Source organism: Cyprinodon tularosa, unplaced genomic scaffold (assembly GCF_016077235.1).
Source record: "Cyprinodon tularosa strain WSP-4 unplaced genomic scaffold, ASM1607723v1 ctg377, whole genome shotgun sequence".
Classification (NCBI taxonomy): Eukaryota; Metazoa; Chordata; class Actinopteri; order Cyprinodontiformes; family Cyprinodontidae; genus Cyprinodon; species Cyprinodon tularosa.
The window spans coordinates 1,194,443-1,219,789 of record NW_024039093.1 but is presented as its reverse complement, the minus strand read 5'-3'; the positions used below and the strand labels follow the sequence as shown (position 1 = coordinate 1,219,789).

Genomic DNA, 25,347 nt, shown 5'->3' with positions numbered 1-25,347 from the left:
GCTGGAACCTATTTTCTATAGTGGTCTATTGGCTAACAAGGGGACACACCCTGCATAGGTCGCCAGTCTAGTGTTAGAACATAAAATATTTCTTTGTTTTATTTTTCCTTTTTTTATTATGATAAGCAGCGAGCCAAAGATCAAACAGCTTAAAAAAACGTTTGGAACACCCAATTATCACAAGAATGTTTTGATTTTTGTAGCTGAGAATATGCAAAATATTTTCAAATTCTACAACATAGAAAACATTTGATCACAGATTTAGGCTACTGTAGACTTCTACTTAAATATCTGAGATCCTTAATGAAAGTACAAAACTGTGTTTTGATTCATTTCTAAGCAGGTTAATAAGAAAATTTATCACAATAAAATGATTTTGTATTTGAAATAACGAATCAAACAAACCAAAGAGCCCTGAGTACCTTAAGGTTGTTAATTTACCTTAGTTTTAACAGCTAAAAGAATATAACAGAATATAACAGTGCCGAGATATTAAAATAATGTTTCTATTAGTCTGGGAATTTGATATTTCTTTACTTTTAATCAAATACTTTAAAAATCCAAATTTCAAGCCAAAAGTGTTATTGGAATTCAGGACAAGACCCTATTACCTTTGTAACATTAAAAAATATGGATATTTTGATGGTAAAAATGAATGTCAATGTAATAACAAGAAACACCAGCTTGCCTGAATATACTAATAAAAACAACAAGGGTGCAAGAAATTCCTGAAAAACACTTCGAGAGGGAAAAAATACAACATAACCTTAGAGGCATTGATGCTGATACTGGCACTTACATTTTTTAGTTTATAAACCTAAATATAATTGTTTACTAGGCTTATTAATTTTTAAACTTTACCTTTTAACCTTTCAATTAGCTTTTTACCTTTTTTCCATGACTTAACTTTTTCTTTTTTTTTTTACTTAATTTACAGTAGGTAATATATCATTCAAGGGCTCATCTTATTGGTCAAATGCCAAAATAAGATATACAGCCATGTAGCAGTATCTTTGCTGAATGGCTGGTTACAGATCTCGTGCTTCTAGACCGCACTGAGGGACGGGGGTGTCAGGATTTGATGTTGGATTGAGGACCCAAATGCAGAGGCAAGTAGGCAGAGGTGAATTTAGGTGGGTTTAATAAGGTTCACAGGAACTGAGGCAGGAATCAAGACATCCAACAGAAATAACAAACTAACCAGAACCAAGGAGACATCAGGGGAAAAACCAAACTCTACGAGCCAGGGAGAGACGAGGTAAGCAGACAGACGTTAGACAAGGATCCAGGAAACAGGAATTGAAGAGGGAGGGCTTTTAAAGGGGACAGAGACAAAGAGAGGACTAACGAGAGGATTGGAAACAGGTGAGGACAGAGCAGAAAACAGAGCTATGGAATGGGGACACAAGAGGGCAGCAGAGGACAGCAAATGGAAAACCTGGAAGACAGCAACTAGCAAGAAAACAACAAAATAATAATTAAACACTAAAACAAGGAGCAAAATAAAACTGAATACTCAAAATAAACATACCAAAACCAAGACTGTGACAGGGGGGACTCCATTTATAAGGGGTATACAAGTGAGAGTGCTCTATAAAGGGTTAATGAACAGAAACTTAAAGCCCATAACTCTGTAATGTCTAACACTACAAAGGCTGTCAAATAATAATATTGGCAGCATCACAAATGAAAAGATATTCATTGGACTGATTGCTGATGCAAAATTATAATGTTTAAGGTCCTTATCACTTAAATCAAAAAGATCCTTAAAGATTTTTCTGATGAAAATAATAAAAGAAATAAGAAGAAATCAAGTTTTCTGGGAGGAGTGCTTAGTAAGCTACATCAGCTAAAAAACATAACAGCTTAATTGTTGCCACATCAGTTAATTTAGGAAAGCAAGGAGAAAAGGGAATTTTCATTAAGAAGCAGTTTAGACCATTTTGTTTTATGAAGCAAGAAAGTAAAATATAAAAAAAAAACAGCACAGTTGACATTTAATCTGATGGTTATCAAGTTCTTTGCAGCAAATAAGATCAGAGATTGTTACTAATTGTTTATTCATAAACAAAGCAGTGTAATAATCTGTAACTTTCCGAAATAGAAGATGCACTTCACTTTAACCACCTGAAAAGGTTTTAGATGAAATAATACTTACCGGTAATTGAGCCCAGAGAAATGTGAAAAATGTGATGAATCTGTGAGGCTGGAGAAGAATATTAAAAGAAGCATTGCTTCTAAAAGAATATAACCAGATTATATGAGAAATGCATATTTACATATTTTATTATACTAACACTTAATTCTGTATGGACAAACAAATAGGTTTGCTCAGTCTTTAAGAGTTAGCAATCACAATATTGTGGGATGTTGGTTCGGTGTCTCAACAATTAATGGGAGACCAAGCAAGAAAGAAGAGTACAAGAAGAGTGACCAAAGTAAAAAAAAAACGCAAAAATAAATAACCTGAAGTTTTGGGGCATTTTTTTTTTCCCCACAGGAAAATGGGGGCGGGGGATCTGTAAAGTTAAGCAGTCAAAAATTAGGAGCAATATAATATTTATGGTTATTTTGCCTGTTTTAAAAGAAAGATAAGTGGTTTATTTTTTGTCCATGTCATTTTTTCACTATTTCCTTTGTTCTTTTAATAAAAATCTTACTTAAGTATTTAGTTTGGGGCTAAATATTTTGTTACCGAATTAAATGAAAGAGATAATGAATGAGAATGGGCCAGCTTCTTCCTTCCAGCCCAGTAAAAAGGAAAGCAGTTGTTGCTATGGCAACAAAATGATGCCCCTTGTGTCTGTAGCTCTGAGGCGCAGGTTAATATAATATTAAACATTTGCCAATGTCTTAAAACAAATGTGTACGGTCAGATAAACCTATTTCAAAGAGGACCATCCATTTTGGCATGAATTACGATTTTTTATGGTCTAACCTGTTAGTTGTTTCTAACAGTGCGACAAAGATGCTGTAGGAGTATAGAGATTCCCAGGCTTTTACTTTGGTAGTTCACTTTCACTTTTCGGCAACTGAATTTACACATTCTCAAAATATTTAGCTGCACTGAGCTGAATATTTATTTTGTTAAATAAATATTTAATTTGGAGCTAAATATTATTTTAAGAACCTAAATATTTATTTGTAGCTAAATATTTATTTAAGAACCAAAATATTTATTTAGAGCTAAATATTTATTTAACAAACTAAACATTTAATTTGGAGCTAAATATTTATTTAAGAACCAAAATATTTATTTAGAGCTAAATATTTATTTAACAAACTAAACATTTAATTTGGAGCTAAATACTTATTTTATAACGTAAATATTTATTTAGAGCTAAATATTTATTTAACAAACTAAACATTTAATTTGGAGATAAATATTTATTTAAGAACCAAAATATTTATTTAGAGCTAAATATTTATTTAACAAACTAAACATTTAATTTAGAGCTAAATATTTATTTAAGAACCAAAATATTTATTTAGAGCTAAATATTTATTTAACAAACTAAACATTTAATTTGGAGCTAAATACCTATTTTATAACGTAAATATTTATTTAGAGCTAAATATTTATTTAACAAACAAAATATTTTATTTGGAGCTAAATATTTATTTAAAAACCTAAATATTTATTTAGAGCTAAATATTAATTTAACAAACTAAATATTTAATTTGGAGCTAAATATTTATTTAGAGCTAAATATTTATTTAACAAACTAAATATTTAGTTTGGAACTAAATATTTATTTAAAAACTAAATATTTAATTTGGAGCTAAATATTTATTTAAAAACTAAATATTTAATTTGGAGCTAAATATTTATTTAAAAACCTAAATATTTATTTAGAGCTAAATATTAATTTAAAAAACTAAATATTTAATTTGGAGCTAAATATTTATTTAGAGCTAAATATTTATTTAACAAACTAAATATTTAGTTTGGAACTAAATATTAATTAAAAAAGTAAATATTTAATTTGGAGATAAATATTTATTTAAAAACTAAATATTTAATTTGGAGATAAATATTTATTTAAAAACTAAATATTTAATTTGGAGCTAAATATTTATTTAACAAACTAAATATTTAGTTTGGAACTAAATATTTATTTAAAAACTAAATATTTAGTTTGGAACTAAATATTTATTTAAAAACTAAATATTTAATTTGGAGCTAAATATTTATTTAAAAACTAAATATTTAATTTGGAGCTAAATATTTATTTAAAAACCTAAATATTTATTTAGAGCTAAATATTAATTTAAAAACTAAATATTTAATTTGGAGATAAATATTAATTTAAAAACTAAATATTTAATTTGGAGATAAATATTTATTTAAAAACTAAATATTTAATTTGGAGATAAATATTTATTTAACAAACTAAATATTTAGTTTGGAGCTAAATACCTATTTTATAACGTAAATATTTATTTAGAGCTAAATATTTATTTAACAAACTAAATATTTTATTTGGAGCTAAATATTTATTTAAAAACCTAAATATTTATTTAGAGCTAAATATTAATTTAACAAACTAAACATTTAATTTGGAGCTAAATACCTATTTTATAACGTAAATATTTATTTAGAGCTAAATATTTATTTAACAAACTAAATATTTTATTTGGAGCTAAATATTTATTTAAAAACCTAAATATTTATTTAGAGCTAAATATTAATTTAACAAACTAAATATTTAATTTGGAGCTAAATATTTATTTAGAGCTAAATATTTATTTAACAAACTAAATATTTAGTTTGGAACTAAATATTTATTTAAAAACTAAATATTTAATTTGGAGCTAAATATTTATTTAAAAACTAAATATTTAATTTGGAGCTAAATATTTATTTAAAAACCTAAATATTTATTTAGAGCTAAATATTAATTTAAAAAACTAAATATTTAATTTGGAGCTAAATATTTATTTAGAGCTAAATATTTATTTAACAAACTAAATATTTAGTTTGGAACTAAATATTATTTTAAGAACCTAAATATTTATTTGTAGCTAAATATTTATTTAAGAACCAAAATATTTATTTAGAGCTAAATATTTATTTAACAAACTAAACATTTAATTTGGAGCTAAATATTTATTTAAGAACCAAAATATTTATTTAGAGCTAAATATTTATTTAACAAACTAAACATTTAATTTGGAGCTAAATACCTATTTTATAACGTAAATATTTATTTAGAGCTAAATATTTATTTAACAAACTAAACATTTAATTTAGAGCTAAATATTTATTTAAGAACCAAAATATTTATTTAGAGCTAAATATTTATTTAACAAACTAAACATTTAATTTGGAGCTAAATACCTATTTTATAACGTAAATATTTATTTAGAGCTAAATATTTATTTAAAAAACTAAATATTTTATTTGGAGCTAAATATTTATTTAAAAACCTAAATATTTATTTAGAGCTAAATATTAATTTAACAAACTAAATATTTAATTTGGAGCTAAATATTTATTTAGAGCTAAATATTTATTTAACAAACTAAATATTTAGTTTGGAACTAAATATTTATTTAAAAACTAAATATTTAATTTGGAGCTAAATATTTATTTAAAAACTAAATATTTAATTTGGAGCTAAATATTTATTTAAAAACCTAAATATTTATTTAGAGCTAAATATTAATTTAAAAAACTAAATATTTAATTTGGAGCTAAATATTTATTTAGAGCTAAATATTTATTTAACAAACTAAATATTTAGTTTGGAACTAAATATTAATTAAAAAAGTAAATATTTAATTTGGAGATAAATATTTATTTAAAAACTAAATATTTAATTTGGAGATAAATATTTATTTAAAAACTAAATATTTAATTTGGAGCTAAATATTTATTTAACAAACTAAATATTTAGTTTGGAACTAAATATTTATTTAAAAACTAAATATTTAGTTTGGAACTAAATATTTATTTAAAAACTAAATATTTAATTTGGAGCTAAATATTTATTTAAAAACTAAATATTTAATTTGGAGCTAAATATTTATTTAAAAACCTAAATATTTATTTAGAGCTAAATATTAATTTAAAAACTAAATATTTAATTTGGAGATAAATATTTATTTAAAAACTAAATATTTAATTTGGAGATAAATATTTATTTAACAAACTAAATATTTAGTTTGGAGCTAAATACCTATTTTATAACGTAAATATTTATTTAGAGCTAAATATTTATTTAACAAACTAAATATTTTATTTGGAGCTAAATATTTATTTAAAAACCTAAATATTTATTTAGAGCTAAATATTAATTTAACAAACTAAACATTTAATTTGGAGCTAAATACCTATTTTATAACGTAAATATTTATTTAGAGCTAAATATTTATTTAACAAACTAAATATTTTATTTGGAGCTAAATATTTATTTAAAAACCTAAATATTTATTTAGAGCTAAATATTAATTTAACAAACTAAATATTTAATTTGGAGCTAAATATTTATTTAGAGCTAAATATTTATTTAACAAACTAAATATTTAGTTTGGAACTAAATATTTATTTAAAAACTAAATATTTAATTTGGAGCTAAATATTTATTTAAAAACTAAATATTTAATTTGGAGCTAAATATTTATTTAAAAACCTAAATATTTATTTAGAGCTAAATATTAATTTAAAAAACTAAATATTTAATTTGGAGCTAAATATTTATTTAGAGCTAAATATTTATTTAACAAACTAAATATTTAGTTTGGAACTAAATATTAATTAAAAAAGTAAATATTTAATTTGGAGATAAATATTTATTTAAAAACTAAATATTTAATTTGGAGATAAATATTTATTTAAAAACTAAATATTTAATTTGGAGCTAAATATTTATTTAACAAACTAAATATTTAGTTTGGAACTAAATATTTATTTAAAAACTAAATATTTAGTTTGGAACTAAATATTTATTTAAAAACTAAATATTTAATTTGGAGCTAAATATTTATTTAAAAACTAAATATTTAATTTGGAGCTAAATATTTATTTAAAAACCTAAATATTTATTTAGAGCTAAATATTAATTTAAAAACTAAATATTTAATTTGGAGATAAATATTAATTTAAAAACTAAATATTTAATTTGGAGATAAATATTTATTTAAAAACTAAATATTTAATTTGGAGATAAATATTTATTTAACAAACTAAATATTTAGTTTGGAGCTAAATACCTATTTTATAACGTAAATATTTATTTAGAGCTAAATATTTATTTAACAAACTAAATATTTTATTTGGAGCTAAATATTTATTTAAAAACCTAAATATTTATTTAGAGCTAAATATTAATTTAACAAACTAAACATTTAATTTGGAGCTAAATACCTATTTTATAACGTAAATATTTATTTAGAGCTAAATATTTATTTAACAAACTAAATATTTTATTTGGAGCTAAATATTTATTTAAAAACCTAAATATTTATTTAGAGCTAAATATTAATTTAACAAACTAAATATTTAATTTGGAGCTAAATATTTATTTAGAGCTAAATATTTATTTAACAAACTAAATATTTAGTTTGGAACTAAATATTTATTTAAAAACTAAATATTTAATTTGGAGCTAAATATTTATTTAAAAACTAAATATTTAATTTGGAGCTAAATATTTATTTAAAAACCTAAATATTTATTTAGAGCTAAATATTAATTTAAAAAACTAAATATTTAATTTGGAGCTAAATATTTATTTAGAGCTAAATATTTATTTAACAAACTAAATATTTAGTTTGGAACTAAATATTAATTAAAAAAGTAAATATTTAATTTGGAGATAAATATTTATTTAAAAACTAAATATTTAATTTGGAGATAAATATTTATTTAAAAACTAAATATTTAATTTGGAGCTAAATATTTATTTAACAAACTAAATATTTAGTTTGGAACTAAATATTTATTTAAAAACTAAATATTTAGTTTGGAACTAAATATTTATTTAAAAACTAAATATTTAATTTGGAGCTAAATATTTATTTAAAAACTAAATATTTAATTTGGAGCTAAATATTTATTTAAAAACCTAAATATTTATTTAGAGCTAAATATTAATTTAAAAACTAAATATTTAATTTGGAGATAAATATTTATTTAAAAACTGAATATTTAATTTGGAGATAAATATTTATTTAACAAACTAAATATTTAGTTTGGAGCTAAATATTTATTTAACAAACTAAATATTTAATTTGGAGCTAAATATTTATTTAAGAACCTAAATATTTATTTAACGAACTCAATATTTAAAATATTCAGCTCCGAACTAAATATTTATTTAACAAGGTCAGATTTTTATAAATTAATGAATGACACAGTGAAAAAATGACTTGAAAAAAATAAGCCTCTTATTTTTCTCTTAAAACACGCTAACAAAGTTACGCTTTGACTGCGTAACTTTGGACCGCAGCTGCGGTTAACTTTGGTTCCCCATACAAAAACCGTTTGTTTGTCTTTTTAAGTGTGGTTAAGTTTATTCATGTTTATTTTTTTCTTTGTACATTTTCCCCCCAGCTTTCTCCATTTCTTTGTGAGATTATTAGAATTGGAGTGACCAGTGGATTTCTCCGGTGTGAGATTGATAAAGTTCATTCATTCATTACTTTTAAGATTGAGACATATGCTCTAAATAGTGACAATAGTGACCTCTAGTGGATTTTACAAACATCGCTACAGGTGATTTATGCCGCTTGGAGACCTATTCTGTTATAAACAACCTTTTATTTGTGTTAATCATAACCTATATGCAAACCGAATAATGTGAAACATTAGTTTATAGTGTAATGTAGGAAAAGTTTCCTGTGTTTGGGGTTTGGTGTGATCCACCTGGAGCAGCCCTGCCCAGAGAGCAGCTCAGAAATCTCTTCCCTGAGGGATTTTCCGCCTTCTCCACCGACACAAACACCTCCCTGCGTGGACGGCTCGTGATATGAAGAAAAAAAACTTTTCCATCACAAGCAAACAGCCACTGCTAGTTTATTTTACAGGAGAGATTATTAACTGCGGCAGCCATGGGAGAAATCACAGCTCCAAAGAACTTCTCACAAGTTATAACTCAGATCTTACAGGAAGCGCCAGCTGCCAGGAAAGATCTGGTTGATAACCACAGCAACCTTCTCCAAGTGGCAGATTACTGCGAAAATAACTATCTCCAGGTGAGTAGATCACCATTATGATCATTTATGGAGCCATGATTAGAGTTTTTTTTCTGTAAATTGATGGGTTAATTTTAAAGGCAGATGATCCAACCAAAGCTGTGGAGGAGACCAAGGCTCTGACCACCCAGGCTTTGGCCAGCGTCAGCTACCAGATCAACAGCGTGGCCAGCACCCTGCTCAGGCTGCTGGACTCCCAGGCCATGCAGATCAAAGATATGGAGTCATCTGTCAACCTGCTGTCACTGGTCAGAGCGCCCTCCACACACACACACACACACACACACACACACAGCTTTGTTTTCATGATATATGGGGACATTTCATTGACTTGCATTCATTTAGTATGGCCTAACCCAGACCCTTACCCTAACCCTAACTATTACTAGTGTTGCGCCGATGCCATTTTTTGGCCCCGATATCGATACCCGATACCTGGCTGTGCAGTATCGGCCAATACCGATACCATAATAATGTAAAATAATTGCCATCATGGCTTTGTCGAGCTGCTGCCTACCTTTGTGAAGCAGGAAAAAATCTCATACAAAGTGCATCCAGTAGAACTTTTTAATAAAAAGTTCTACTGGATAATAAAAATAAAAAGTTTTTATTGCCTACCAGGAGTGGGTGACAATAGTTGAATAAACTTATGGCTCTCAAAATGGTATCAGTGCCCTATTTGTTGGTACTCGGTATCGGTGCAACACTAACTATTACCAAGATGTACCTAATGCTCAGTGTTGGGGAGTAACGGATTACATGTAACGACGTTACGTAATTTAATTACAAAAAAAAGTAACTGTAATTCGTTACAGTTACAATGAGAAAATATGGAATTCAGTTACAGTTACTTTTGAAAATATTAAGAATTACAAATTTAGTTACATTTAAAAAAAAAAAATAAAGAAAAACCCTTGCGAAATATGTAATGATATTTTTATTGCTTCACACCCTGTATCGCTGTTTCCCGCTACGGCTCCTTGTCTCTATCATTTTTGCTACTCTGATGATCCATCCTGTGCTGGTGGAGCCTCCTTGAGGAACAGCAAGCGAGCGGACGGTTCAATTTCAGCTCAAGCAGCGCATCAAACAGTGATGGGCAGTAGCGCCGCTACATGTAGCAAAGCGATTAGTTTAACTACATCTTCCAGTAGCTTGACCGTAGCGTCGCTGCTTTATTTATCAAGTAACTTTCCTGTAGTGACGTTATTGTTTTGATCAAGTAGCGACGTAGCGTCCACAAACGCTACAAAATCCAGGGCATAACTAAGAAATGAAACCAGGTTTTCTATTTTGAAACAAGAGAGTTATTTGTTGGACATTCCCGCGTGAGCCTCTATTCTGCCTCTTCTGTGTGTATCTCCCAAAACATGCGCATGGCAGTGGAACTCAAAGAATGACACACACAGACACACACATGTTGTGTCACAATATCCTTGTGGGGACCTTCCGTTGACTTCCATTCATTTCCCACTAATTTATATGGCCTAACCATGACCCTTGCCCTAACCCTAACCATTACCGACACATACCTATCCCTAAACCTAACCTAAACTCAATTCACACCTTAGTCCTAAACCTAACCCCCACCCCAAGAAGAGAAACTTTCCTTATGGGGACCAGTTGTTGGTCCCCACAAGTACCTATGAGTCCCCAAAATGTAGCATATTCCTATAAAATTGTCCCCACCAGGTATTAAAGACATGGCAACACATTACACACACACATACACACAGCTTTGTTTTCATGATATATGGGGACATTTCATTGACTTGCATTCATTTAGTATGGCCAAACCCAGACCCTTACCCTTAGGGTAAGGGTAAGGGTACCAAGATGTACCTAATGCTAACCTAAACTGAATTCACACCTTAGTCCTAAACCTAACCCAATTCAAAGAACAGAACTTTACCATATAGGGACCAGTTGACTGTCCCCGTAAGTCCTCGCATGTAGGATATTTTACAAAATACTTCCCTCACATTGTAGGGAAAACAAGACCACACACACACACACACACACACATACTCGACCGCTGTCGTAGTGAGGATCATGTGTAGAAAGGATTGAAAATAACTGAAAATCAATGGAAGTCAATGGGAGTCCTCCCATCCCAACAGCACAATGATTTCAGCGCAGCCACCAGCGCAACGATCAGACGATAACTGATCTGTACAATGAAAATACCTGCATGAGCTGCTGTAGAAAGCAACAACATCTATAGAATAATGACCATGATCTGCCCTATTTACTACAGAGCAAATATAATTCAAGCCATCTCTCTCCTCCGCTGCAGACATGCAGGCAGCATCGTTAAACTGCAGGGAAGTTGGTAATATATTCACAGATTCGGCTTTTCCGGATTAATGAGTCGTCGGCGGATGATTTATTCTACAAAACAGACACCAGAGCAAGGCAGACAGCGAGCTACAACCGTAGTTTCCTCAAAACGAGTCTCCTATCGCGCTGGGAGAATTACATTGGACCCTATGCAGAGCTTGCTGCGCCGCAAAACTTAGGGACCATCTGCAAGTTGCAAAATAATCAGAAAGAAATATTCAGAAGCGTCACCAAGGAGAGGTGGATTATTATCACATGTATTGGATTCAAAAATAATACTTTACTGAGGAATTTCCAAAAGCCTAAATGACAAATGGCACCTCTATTCTATTATTAGAATAAGTATAAAATGAGCAATGACTGCACTATAGATCACTGTACTGCCTCCAAACATGTAGGATAAACAGATAACCTCATCTGGATCAAACTACAACTCTTACTTTGGGAAGATAGGCCAAACTCTATTTATGGAGATTTTTTCCTTTTTTATTATAAGCATATAATCGCCAATAATTATACATCATTGTAGTGCCTCCAAACATAGATAACCTCATCTAGTTCACACTACAACTCTTACATTGGGAAAATGTGGTAAACTTTTATTTTTTTATTTTAGATTTTTCATTATTATTATAAGCATATAAAAGCTAATAATTATTTATGACTTAGACAGATTTATTTTGTCATGTTGTGCACACAAGTGTAAGCAAAAAGAAATTTTGTTTAGAACAGCTCTAGACAATTTCATATTTTAAAGTTCAGCCTTGAAAACAGTAATAAATACATTAAAAATAGTTAAATAAACATATGACTGTATATTTGCAGTTCTAACATTCTTTTTTTTCTTACTTTGGGAAGATAGGCCAAACTGTATTTTTGGAGATTTTTTATTTGTTATTATAAGCATATAATAGCCAATAATTACACTATAGATCATTGTAGTGCCTCCAAACCTGTAGCACACATAGATAACCTCATCTAGTTCATACTACAAATCTTACTTTGGGAATATGTGCTTAACTCTATTTTTTAGATTTCTTCATTGTTATTATAAGCAGGCCAGGTGTGCAATCTCTGCAACAGGAACCACAGCACTGAGCGTTGTGTGCACGGCACAAAGTATTCCTGTCACAAATGCAGGAAGGACTCACCTTGGGTTTGTGAAAACTGCTAAATGGGACAATTGTAGCTTCATATGTAGTGCTTTTCCTTGGGTGAAATAAATGTTACTGCTATACTGAAATCATATTGTTTGCCATTCTCTAAGGTGAAATGTTGAATGAAGTTAAATAAGACAATACTCATGTATTGGTCACATCATTAAATCATACGCAGTGTCTCAGCGCCCTGGCATAATTACATGAAGGAAAAATGTCAGAAAATGTCTTCTCCTGAAAATTTGAGCGAGTGTGGAGCGATTTTGCCGGAGCGGCACTTCTTCCCACCTCTTTGCCTCTGAAAACAGTCAGAGACCTCCACCCTATCTGAAGGTGCAGGTGTGCAATGTCTTCATTTATTGCTCCATGGTAAAAATCACTAGAAAAACAGGAACTTTGTCATACATTTACCATAAGCTAAGGGGAGCAGGAAGAACATAAAATCTTGTTTTGTCTGACCCAACCAAAAAACTGCATAACCTTTGCAAAGCTAATTTCAGTCCCAAAAAAAAGCAATAACATAACAAACATCTGTGTTCAAATGAATTATTAAACATATTTTGATGAAAATATGTCTATATATTGGTCATACAAGATGAACAATACATATAAGGAACATATAACATGGACTTTGTAACATTTATACTGGCTAAATGTCATGATGGGTTCACTAAAAGCGACCCAAGAATGCAGAACACCACTGACGGACACAGGGATGAAAGTATAACAGTTTATTTATGCACAAGCACACAGAATATGCTGGTTCTGGTTCGGGGCCTGGATTCTGGTTCACCGGAGTCTGCGTGGGAGACAGTTCAGTTAGCGTTGCCAACAGAGGTTTGATTTCCTGAAGTACACTGAGTGTACCTTGAGGGTTCTTAAGGTTAGCTTTGGGAGAGTCTCTGTTGGTTCTGGAGAAGAGTTCATCAGCAGAGTCCGTTTGCTGCTTCAGCGTCTCACGTCTCTTATGAAAAGACCTTGGCTTTGGGTTTCCCAGCTCTAGTCCAGAGCTGCTTGGAGGTTCTCTGTGATTCTTCAGGTTTGGCTCAGAGGGTCGGCTCGGCAGGTTAGCTCTTCCTGAGCTTTCACAGAGGAGGCACAGGTTTCCTGGAAAACAGATACAAGGGTTTAGAATCCAAGCTGGATTCAAGAGTCATAGAATTACTCTGAGGATCTAGGCTTAAGCGCTGACCAACTGGAACAACACTGCGGCGTTGAGGCAAGGTCTGAAGACAGCTTAAGTAGTGGATCCTCTGATGATCTTGACGAGCTGCAGCTGTGCAGGAGGCTCCCTCAGAGGATCCCAGTGGACTCTGCTGGAGAAAGGTGGAATTTCTCCAGCTCCCAACAGTACCCCCCCTCAACGGCCGCCCCTTGGCGGTCCGGAAGAGGTTGATGGGCAGGAACGCTCGTACCTCTCGATAAGGGCTGGATCGAGGATGTACGAGCCTGGAACCCACTGGCGATCCTCCGGTCCGTAGCCCTCCCAGTCGACGAGGTACTGCCAACCGCGACCTCGTCCACGGGATTCCACGATGCGGCGAACCGTGAAGGCCGGATGACCATCGACCTCCAGAGCGGGTGGTGGGGAGTCGGACGGTGGGCACAGAGGGCTCTAGGAGACAGGCTTGATCTGAGACACGTGGAAGGTAGGATGGATTCGGAGGGACTGAGGTAGTTGAAGACGGACGGCTGAAGGGTTGATGACTCGAGTGATCTTGTAGGGTCCGATGAATCTAGGGGAGAGCTGTGTAACCGAAAAACATGCTTAATGAGAAGCTGGGCAGTCTGGAAGGCCGTGGGAAGTTTTCTGAGGGGAATAAGATGGCAGGACTTCGAGAAGCGGTCAACAATAGTGAATATGGTGGACATACCTCGAGAGACAGGGAGACCGGTGACGAAATCGATGGCGATATGGGACCAGGGACGCGAGGGAACAGGAAGTGGTTGAAGCAGGCCAGAAGGAGGTTGGTGTGAGGCTTTGTTACGGGCACATGTGGGGCAAGCCAACACATACTCCTTCACGTCCCTGTGGAGAGTGGGCCACCAGAAGCGTCTGGAGATGAGAGCTACTGTTCTGCTGACTCCAGGATGAGCGGAGAATTTGGCGGCATGCATCCACTGGATGAGACGGGACCTGACGGAAGATGGAACATAGGTACGGTTAGGGGGACCGTTACCTGGATCGGGTTCAGTGGCCAGGGCTGAGTTGATGAGGTCAGTTATTTCCCAGTTGACCACTCCAACTGTACATGAAGCCGGAAGGATTGGTTCAGGTGTCTCGGGATGATCGACGGAGTAGAGACGAGAGAGAGAATCGGGCTTCACGTTCTTGGATCCGGGTCTGTAGGAGATGATTAAGTTGAACCGAGAAAAGAAGATTGACCACCTGGATTGGCGAGGATTAGCTTGTTTTGTTGACTGGATGTAAGCCAGGTTCTTGTGGTCTGTCCATACAAGAACCAGGTGCTCAGCTCCCTCCAGCCAATGCCTCCTTTCCTCCAGTGCCAGTTTAATGGCCAGGAGTTCTCGGTCACCCACATCATAATTCTGCTCAGCGGTGGAAAGCCTACGGGAGAAGAAAGCACAGGGGTGTATCTTCTGATCAGAGTCTAGTCTCTGCGAAAGGACTGCCCCAACACCGGAATCTGAAGCATCCACCTCTAGAATAAATTGTTTAGCAGGATCAGGTTGCATGAGGACTGGTGGTCTGGAAAACAATGACTTTAATTTATCAAATGCTGCTTGAGCCTCGGGAGTCCACTGAAAGCTGCGTTTGATAGATGTCAGAGAAGTTAAAGGAAGGGCGGTCTGGCTGTAGTTTCTGATAAACCGACGATAGAAGTTAGCAAAACCCAAAAACCTTTGTAGCTGTTTGCGGTTCTCTGGAACTGGCCAGTCTAAAACTGCCTTAATTTTGTCCTCAGATGGTTTTACCTGGCCGCCCTCGAGCACAAACCCCAAAAAGGTGACTGAAGGTTGGTGAAATTCGCACTTCTCGGCTTTCACGAACAGCTTGTTCTCCAGCAGTCTCTGTAAAACAAGGCGAACATGTTTCTTGTGTTCATTGAGGTTCTTGGAGTAAATGAGTATGTCGTCAATATACACAAAAACAAATACGTTCAGGAAGTCTCTGAGAACATCATTTACAAGGGCCTGGAAGCAAGCTGGAGCGTTTGTTAGACCAAAGGGCATCACTAGATATTCGAATTGGCCCAAGGGTGTTTTGAAGGCAGTTTTCCATTCGTCGCCATCACGGATCCTAAGGAGATGATAAGCGTTTCTTAAATCCAGTTTAGAAAACACAGTAGCTCCTTGTACAGGTTCAAAAGCAGAGGCAAGGAGAGGCAGTGGGTGTTTGTTTTTGATAGTTATCTGGTTCAAACCTCGATAGTCAATACAGGGTCTCAGGGAACCATCCTTCTTCCCTACGAAGAAGAAACCGGCGCCCAATGGAGAGGATGATGGGCGAATTATTCCAGCAGCTAATGAATCGTTGATGTATTTCTCCATAGTTTCTCTCTCGGGCTTGGAAATATTATACAGCCTGCTGCTAGGTAGTGGTGCACCAGGTAAAAGTTCAATGGCGCAGTCATACGGTCTGTGTGGAGGTAGGGAAATCGCACTGACCTTACTGAAGACAGGGGCTAGGTCATGGTACTCAGAAGGAACTGAAGAAAGTTCAGGAGAGTCCATCTCCCCCCCACCTCTAGGAGACCCCACCAAGGGGGCAGCAGAGCGAAGGCATGTCTCATGGCATGAGATGGACCATGATTCCAGGTGACGTTCAGTCCAGTTAATGTGAGGATTATGCTTCTCCAACCATTCGAAACCGAGCACCAGCGGGGAACATGCAGAGGGAAAAACAAAAAATGTTATAGTCTCTCGGTGGTTACCTGACAGAAGTAGCTCGAGGGGCTGAGTTTGATGGGTAACTTGATGGAGTCTTTTTCCGTCAATAGCGGAGACACAGAGAGGCTGAGTCAGAGGAATGGTTTCGATTTGGAGTTGCTGGACAAAGTTAGAATCGATTAGGTTACGTTCACAGCCTGAGTCGATGAATGCAGAGAAAGAGAGGCTTTGATTAGCACAGAACAACGTGGCAGGAAGTAACAGTCGAGGAGATTTCTTAGTGTTTGTTTGGCCCGCCAGACTCCTCAGATCCTCTGGCGGGCCCTGGCTTTTGATTTAGCCTGGCAGGAAGCGATGAAGTGTCCACTCTCACCACAGTAGATACATAGTTTACTTAGAAGTCGCCTTTGCCTCTCCTCTGGAGTGAGCCTAGTGTGTCCCACCTGCATGGGTTCGACATCCCCTTTGCCCGAAAGAGAGGCCTGAGAAGGCGACGATAGAGACTGGGACTTAGGTCTCTGAATGGGCAGCTGCTCTGTAGAGGAAGAACAAACAGTCACGTTATGTGAGGCAGAAGAAAGTGTAGCCTGTTTCCTTGAACTGTTTCTGGCACGAATTCTATTATCCAATCTAATGGAGAGGCGAATTAGATCTTCGAGGGTAGTAGGTTCGTCGAGAGTTGCGAGCTCATCTTTAATGTGCTCCTTTAATGCCATGAAAAAGGCTCCCTTTAAAGCGCTTTGGTTCCATCCGGAAGCAGCCGCTTTAACCCGGAAGTTAATGGAAAATTCAGCCACCGAAGAGTTTCCCTGTTTTAGGTTGAAAAGAGCTCTGGAATCAATAGTTTGGTCAGTCTCTTGATTGAATACCTGGTTAAATTCAGAAATGAAGTCAGAGTAATAGCAGTTTAAGCTATCGTCGGTGGCAAATCTTGCCTGAGCCTACTCCAAGGCTCTTCCTGTTAGCTGAGAGAGAATAAAGGTTATCTTCTTGTAGTCCGAGGGAAAGCTGCCAGGGGAGTTCATAAAAATCAAACGACACTGAAATAAAAATCCTTTGCATTCCTTCATGTCACCAGAAAATCTTTCTGGAAGACTAGGGCGGAACTCAGATGACGTCACTGCCGGTGACCTCGGAGGTGGATCTGGACCCGGAAATGGTTGTGGAACTGGTGAAGCGTTAGCATTGTTTAAACGACTGGTGAAGTTTCGGACTACATGGTCTTGGAATTCTATGCGGGAGTTTAACTCACTCAGAGCTTGCACTTGTCTGTGGATTTGGGCATCCCGCTCCTCCAATAGTTGACGGAGATGTTCTGCTGGGCCTTGAGTTTGGCCGCAGTGTTCTGTCATGATGGGTTCACTAAAAGCGACCCAAGAATGCAGAACACCACTGACGGACACAGGGATGAAAGTATAACAGTTTATTTATGCACAAGCACACAGAATATGCTGGTTCTGGTTCGGGGCCTGGGTTCTGGTTCACCGGAGTCTGCGTGGGAGACAGTTCAGTTAGCGTTGCCAACAGAGGTTTGATTTCCTGAAGTTCACTGAGTGTACCTTGAGGGTTCTTGAGGTTAGCTTTGGGAGAGTCTCTGTTGGTTCTGGAGAAGAGTTCATCAGCAGAGTCCGTTTGCTGCTTCAGCGTCTCACGTCTCTTATGAACAGACCTTGGCTTTGGGTTTCCCAGCTCTAGTCCAGAGCTGCTTGGAGGTTCTCTGTGATTCTTCAGGTTTGGCTCAGAGGGTCGGCTCGGCAGGTTAGCTCTTCCTGAGCTTTCACAGAGGAGGCACATGTTTCCTGGAAAACAGATACAAGGGTTAGAATCCAAGCTGGATTCAAGAGTCATAGAATTACTCTGAGGATCTAGGCTTAAGCGCTGACCAACTGGAACAACACTGCGGCGTTGAGGCAAGGTCTGAAGACAGCTTAAGTAGTGGATCCTCTGATGATCTTGACGAGCTGCAGCTGTGCAGGAGGCTCCCTCAGAGGATCCACGGCGGACTCTGCTGGAGAAAGGTGGAATTTCTCCAGCTCCCAACACTAAATATAATTTGTTTAAACATATGTACAAATATACACTTTTTTATTGTTTTTTTTATATGCAAATCAAAAGCTGTTGCCTTTATTTACATGAGAAAACACTTTGAAATTGGATTTTTCATAAGTCTATCTGGCAACCTGGTGGCCTGTGTTTGTCTAATAGCCTCTGTAGGGAGGAAATCTTCTGTTTGCCTGCAGGCCTCTGGTCGGATGGTGGTTTCCATGTGTGGGGGGGCCTTGGTTCATGTACAGCCCTGCGTCTCGAAGGTGGCTTGTATGCAGATGATGGCCAGCATTTATGTAGACGCCTGGGTTTGCGTTGAAGCCTCCGTTTGGATTCTGTCTCCTGTTTTCATGGTGGGGGCCTCTAACCGTGGAACCACATCTGTTTCTTTGGGGCCTGTTTTGCATGGGTGCCTCTTTTTGACTGGAAGCTTCAGTTTTCATGGACTCCTCTGTTTGGGAAGAAGCTTCATGATGTTCTTTTTTCAAAGAAAGCTTCAACTCTGCTGTCAATTGTGAGACTTGATTCTTCAAAGACTTGATCAATTCCTCCTGTTCCTTGAGTCTGGAGTCATTTTCAGTTTTAGTCTTCAGCTGTTCCTCATATTTGAGCCTCAGCTCTCGTTCTTCTACAAAAGCCTCTGCCAGCCTCCCTTCTCTACTGGCGTTTTTCTCAGCCTGCCTCTTCAGGAAGGCGAGCTCATGCAGGACACTGACGCACACTGTAACTGTGGGAATGCGTGGTAACTTTGACGCACGTGTAGGCTGGGTTACAGTCAATGTTTCCTGCTTCTCCTCTTTCTCTTCACTTTTGAGTCTCATGCTACATTCACGTTCTAAACTTTTTTCCAGTTCTGCGATTTGTTTCATCTGAGTTTTGCAGTCAACCTGAAACTCGATTCTTTGTTCTCTCTCCTCATGCAGATCACAAGTCCTCTCGTGCAGCTCTTGTTTTAGAGCAGTAACCTGCTGAGTGAGGTCGTTGATGTGTTTGAGAGCCTCTTCGATGCACATCGAGCAAGGGATCATCGTAACCGCTGATGCATGGCGTGGCATCCTGTTGCTTTGATAGAACTTGGGGCAGTCAGCATCAGTTTTCCTGCTGGCCCCGGTGTGCCATGGCTTTCTCTTGTTTTTATCTGGTTTGGAAGACACATAATGAACTGGGTTATCAAAATGTTGCCGATCTGCATGTTTGTATTGACCCATAAAACGCTTACCATGATGGCATGAGTACGGTGCTTTAGAAGAAAGACCCGCACTGTGGTGAGTCTTTGGTTCTTCTAACAGCAGAGATGGCTGACATGCTTGCTGGACCTGGTCTGAGTTGAGAGACATGGCGTCCACAGAGAGAGAAGATTCCTGCTGAACCTCCATTAAGGGGGGAGACTCAATCGTACCAGAAGAAACGGTTTCCCCTTGGATCTCTGGACCATCTTCTGCTTGGCTGAGATGCAGCTCGCTGGTGACAGAGCTGTCATCTTCAGCTGGGAAAATAATGGCGTCATAGTCGACCTGGATGGGGAGGTCCACCATGTCTTCCCAGGAATGTTTAGCTGGAGAGGTTTAATTTCCAAAAACAATCTGTTTTTGCTCCATGTCTAACTTTCTATCAATCAGAATATCGACCTAAAAGCCGTGTGATATCTGAGAACGATGTCTGGCTGGTTTCGCCAAGGTTCGAACGTGCTTTGTCAAAAGTGATCTGTCTCGATGAAGGTCGTGAGCAGATAAGAACACTCAGTGGGTTGATGTCCTTTTATAAGCTAAGATCCCTTCTAAAATCTGTGATGTCATCAGCTTTAATGTCTTTGTGATGTCATAGTTCCGGCATGCTGATATGGAATATTCTAATTCCATCTGCCAGAGGCGAAATTACCCAAAGCAGAACACAGAATGCATTTTTTTTTTAAATAGCTCAGCTGTTACTTAAACAATAATTTTGTTAGTAGTTCCGTTTTGGTTATTTTGGGGTTTTTTTCATTGATTAGATTGAAAGTTATTGGAAGGAAAATATATTCTTTGAAATTCAATTGTCCTAGAATATTTTTTAACCTTTCTCATATTTTTTTATATTTAAGTAATACAATTAACTACACACATTTATAAACAGTATTTGACTAAATGAATAATAATATAGCTCAGTGAAGAGTACATGCTTATACCAACGAAGAAGAACCAACACTTGCTGGTATCGGTGTTGCTAGGCAACATAAGAAGAATGCCAAGAAAATGGTTTGAAGGTTAGAAATGAACCGGCTGAGGTTATTTGAATCCGTTGGACAAGTACTACCAGATGGAGACATCATACACAAAATAGTTGAATCAGTTTATTAGGTAGTAGAGCTGGACAATATGCCCTTAAATCTTATCATATTTTTGGTACGATGATGAAAACTATAAAACTTACAATAAAAACACTCTTCATTAACTCTTAAAACTTTAGGTAACTGTACAGCTGTGAATATATGCCACTGCAATCATAGCAGGACAATCACAAACATTACCTTTGGAAAAAATACACAGATTTATAATAGTCTTCTTCACTCCACTAGTTAGATAAAAAAAATATGATTTAAATCAGTAAACATCCCGTAGTAACCGCATACAATCATATTCTTTGAATTTGCCACTGCCCCGATGGGGAAAAAAATGAAAGAGGAGAAATATTAGAAATAAAATTCACAATTCACCTTTTTTTATTCTTTATCACTATTGTAATTGATTTTAAAACAATAAATAACAATAAATGAATAAATAGTAACATGCCATGCATAAGATGTCTTTATCACATCTGTGCATTGAAACCAAACTACCAGTTGATAAATAAATACATTTTAAATCTTCATTTTGTTGCAGCAGAAGGACATCTCCCCTCCTCTAATAAAAGCGCTTCAGGTGATGGTCGTTTTATTGTCTGTGTTCTGATTCAGGCTGCAGCGATCCACTTGGAGAAGGTGGCCCGACGGGAGATCGGCACCTTCACCACGCCCAAAGACAAGACCCGATCAAAGCCCCTGGCCCCGCCCCCTTCAGGCAAGGAACCGGAGGCCGGTTACATGAGAGTTCCGATATCATACACCATCTTAGACTCTGTGGGCCACTATTTCCAGGTAAAGTATGCTTATGTTTAATGTATGCATTCCCCCTTTCTTAGCTTTATTACTTTTAGTCATCTAATAAACTCACCGCCTCCCCCCACTGTAAAGGTCAAAGGGCAGCCGTCCAGCAAGAATCCAGAGACCACAGAGAACACAGAGAAAACTGAAGAACGCTCAGCGTATGTAGATCTAAATGTGTCTTATTTGTATTTATGTTTTTAAAGTTTCCTCTAATTTATTCCTCCAGAGTACAAAGATTCCTTAGAGCCTTCATAATCCTTAAATTTTGTTAGTTTATGACTTTGAGAAAACAAACTTTGATTGTTTAATTTGGATTTCATATGATAGAAAAACAAAAAGTTTGAATATTGTGAATCAGTGTGAATACTCAGTTTTAAAATCTTCTTAATTGGATCTAGGTCCTGGCTTTGACTAGGCCATACTAACTGAACGTGCTTTGATCTAAAACCGTTCCGCTGTGGCTTAGGTTTTATCTTTAAGGTCCTGCCAGGAGGGAAACCACCCCCCTAGGTTTGCAGCCTTTAAAAATGTTTTTTTACCTGATCTTCTCTGGATGAAGGGTTTGCTCCTCATTAAGGCCCCGTCCACACGAAGTCAAACCCTGGCCTAAACGCACAAATTTTTCACCAAACCAGCCTCTCATCCATACGAAGCCGGCGTTTCGGGGGTCTGTAAACAATATTTTTTTTATTAAGCCTTCAGAGTGGGAAGATTTTGAAACGCCGTTTTCGCGTTTCCATCTTTAAGCTCTAACCGCATTTTTTTTTTTTACACGCATGTGCTATGTCATAGCGTCGCCTCTAAACACGCATACGCGACACAGTATCACAACAACAATGGCGCCGTACTGTGTTGAATGGTTGCTGCTCATGCTACTCACCCTGCTGTCGGGCTTACAACTGAATCTTCTTCTTCTGGAATATCTCCAGGAAGAACAGAGCAATATCGACGACATAGTTCAGCACCTCAATTTGACTGAACCACGAAAATGGACCCACAGGGCCATTTTCCGGTTTTCCGGTTTGGTTGTTGTATAAATATTACTGCGCATGCCCAACATTTCGTTGCCTGTTTTCGCCTATTTTTGCTTTGGCACCACAGCGCCACTTACTGGCCTGGCATACATTTTGCAGCGTTTTCATGCATTCGTGTGGTCGATCACATTTATTTTACGTCTCCGTCTTTAAGACAAACGTTCTGGAAAATTTTAGCGTTTCGTGTTCGTTTTGACTTCGTGTGGACGGGGCCTAACTCTAACAAGCTTCACTGTCCATAGTAAGGAGTCACATTCTCTCAGCTGACTGAAAAAGAAATCTGTCATTAATACCATTTTGTCTTAAAGGGAACAGGACATTATTTTCTAGAGACACAAACTTGCATCTGTTTGATCTAAATATACTGTGTTGATTGAGCAATGCTGTTTTATCTGCTTATAAAGATAATAATGGTTAGTGGCCTGTACTTATATAGCACCTTCTCAAGTCAGAGGACTTGATCAAAGTGCTTTACACTAAATTCAGTCATTCAAGCACACACTGATGGTGCCAAGCTCCATTGTAGCCACAGCTGCCCTGGGGCTCACTGACAGATGCAAGGCTTCTGTGCACTGGCGCCACCGGGCCCTCTGACCACCATCAGTAGACAATGCAGGTTAAGTGCCTTACCCAAAATGACACTGAAAGCGAAGCCGAGGCTTGAATTGACGACCCCTTCATCCGATGCCATGTGTCTCCCCTATAAATATTATGTATAGATATATATAAATGAAAAACTTTATATTAGCAAGTTTAATTTATTTTGATAAAAAAAATTATTAAATCAATTAAAGGTTCCTGATAGCAGGTGTCCTTGAAAAAATAAAAAGAATTCAATGAAATTCTGTTTATTCATATCGCGCCAATTCACAACACGTGTCATCTCAAGGCATCTCTATCTAAGGAAAACCAGTTTATTGCATTGACTCATTTACTCAAAGGCAATCCCTCACACCAAGCATGCTTGTAGCGACAGTGGAGAGGAAAAACTCCCTTTTAACAGGGAGAAACCTCCAGCAGAACCAGGCTCAGTGTGAGCGGCCATCTGCTGAGGCCGACTGGGCTTCAAGGAGACAGAAGCAGAGACACAAAAAGCAGCTCTGCAGCCAAGCAGACGAGCTCCGAGCCAGCTCCCATGTCAGAGGATGAAGAGAGCACATCCAGTTAGTCACAGTCAGAGAAACAGGTCTACACTGGAAAATAGGCCATGCTCAAAATACACCTTTACATTATAAAGTACTGATTAAATGTCCTATCAATAATCAAAAATTCTTTTAAAATGTGATTTAAAAATGTATTTATTCAAAATTAAACATAATAACTAGATATATAGTGAAGTGATTACATATATATTCTGTTGGATAGTTTTTTTAAGGCCTGTTTGAGGTTTGTTTGTTTGTTTTATTCAGAGTTTCTGATTCCTCTCTTTTTGTCTGGCATCAACAGGTCGAGCCACGGCATCGCTGTTCCTCTGCCCTCTGTTCCCACTAAGCCCACCGAGAGCAGCCTGCCTCCCCCTCCTCCCCCTGCCTCTGCTACCAACCTGCCTCCCCCTCCTCCCTCTACAGACGCTGGCCTCCCTCCTCCATCCTCCTTTCCCTCCCCAACAAATCTCCCCCCACCTCCTCCTCCACCAACCGCCACCCTGTCGGACAACAGCTTCCTGCCACCTCCTCCACCTCCTGCTGCTAGCAATACCAGTCTACCTCTTCCCCCTCCTCCTCCTCCTCCTCCAGCAGCCGGCGGTGCGCCACCACCACCTCCCCCTCCCCCACCGCCTCTCCCCTAGAGGGTAGATTGCGGTCGGTCATGGGAGCTACTTGTAATTAGAAGATCTAAAGTGTTTAAACCCTGGAAATTTCCTCTGTGATGAATGATAAATCATGAGCCTAAAATGACATCTTTCTAGGGTAGAAAATCCCGCTTTCAGCTCTCTTTAACAGAAGAGCAGCCGCGGAGATTCTCCCGACGAGTCCAGACAACAACTCCACCACATTCCTGAAAAACAAGCTGAAACAGGGCTTCCTGTGTTTCTGTCATCACCGTTTTCATCACGCTGTATGTTTTTTCCCTTTGCTATCACATCCATACCTCATCATAATGACCATTACCTTAAACTGCTGAGGTCTGTGGCCGAACCCCAGCAGTGGTCACTTCTCTGTTTGGTGAAAGTGATTATAAGTGTGTAACACTTTACAGTGTGCTCTGTGTCTTTAAGCAAGTTGCGGTTGAAATCTCTGTAATTAAGTGCATTTACTGTATCTGACAGCATCTGTTACACTACTGTACAAATAAAGATTTTGGCGTCAATAAATATGAAGCTGATTTTTTTTAAATAAGGCTTGTTTTAGATTGGCACAACATTGTAACAAATACACCCTCTGAGAGAACATCAGAGGGTGTCTCTATTAAACAATAATTCGAGTAAAATGATCAAATCAGCAGCAAATGGATCCATAATAAAAACAAAAGACATAAAATTTTATTACATTCAATTTAGCTTTTGGAACATTTTCTGTAGAATATCTTAATAGTCTTGAGATTTGTACCCTACAGAGATTCAGAACCCTGTTCAGACTAAGCAACGCAGCATAACAGA

At 36.3% G+C, this 25,347-nt stretch overlaps 1 protein-coding gene across 1 annotated transcript; it reads left to right on the top strand.

Annotated features, from left to right (window-relative positions):
• The first annotated feature begins 8,760 nt into the window (after positions 1-8,760).
• Positions 8,761-25,062, top strand: LOC119790977 (abl interactor 2-like). The gene is made up of 5 exons (XM_038296752.1): positions 8,761-9,198; positions 9,279-9,446; positions 21,526-21,705; positions 21,802-21,872; positions 24,195-25,062. The coding sequence occupies exons 1-5, from the start codon at positions 9,055-9,057 to the stop codon at positions 24,535-24,537; spliced, it is 906 nt and encodes a 301-aa protein (XP_038152680.1). The 5' UTR covers positions 8,761-9,054; the 3' UTR covers positions 24,538-25,062.
• The last annotated feature ends 285 nt before the right edge of the window (positions 25,063-25,347 follow it).

Bases quoted from the DNA above. Each gene is read 5' to 3' on its own strand.
- LOC119790977 (XM_038296752.1), top strand. From the start codon at position 9,055: ATGGGAGAAATCACAGCTCCAAAGAACTTCTCACAAGTTATAACTCAG. The intron at 9,199-9,278 runs GTGAGTAGATCA...TTAATTTTAAAG, and splicing joins GCGAAAATAACTATCTCCAG to GCAGATGATCCAACCAAAGC. The intron at 9,447-21,525 runs GTCAGAGCGCCC...GTTCTGATTCAG, and splicing joins CTGTCAACCTGCTGTCACTG to GCTGCAGCGATCCACTTGGA.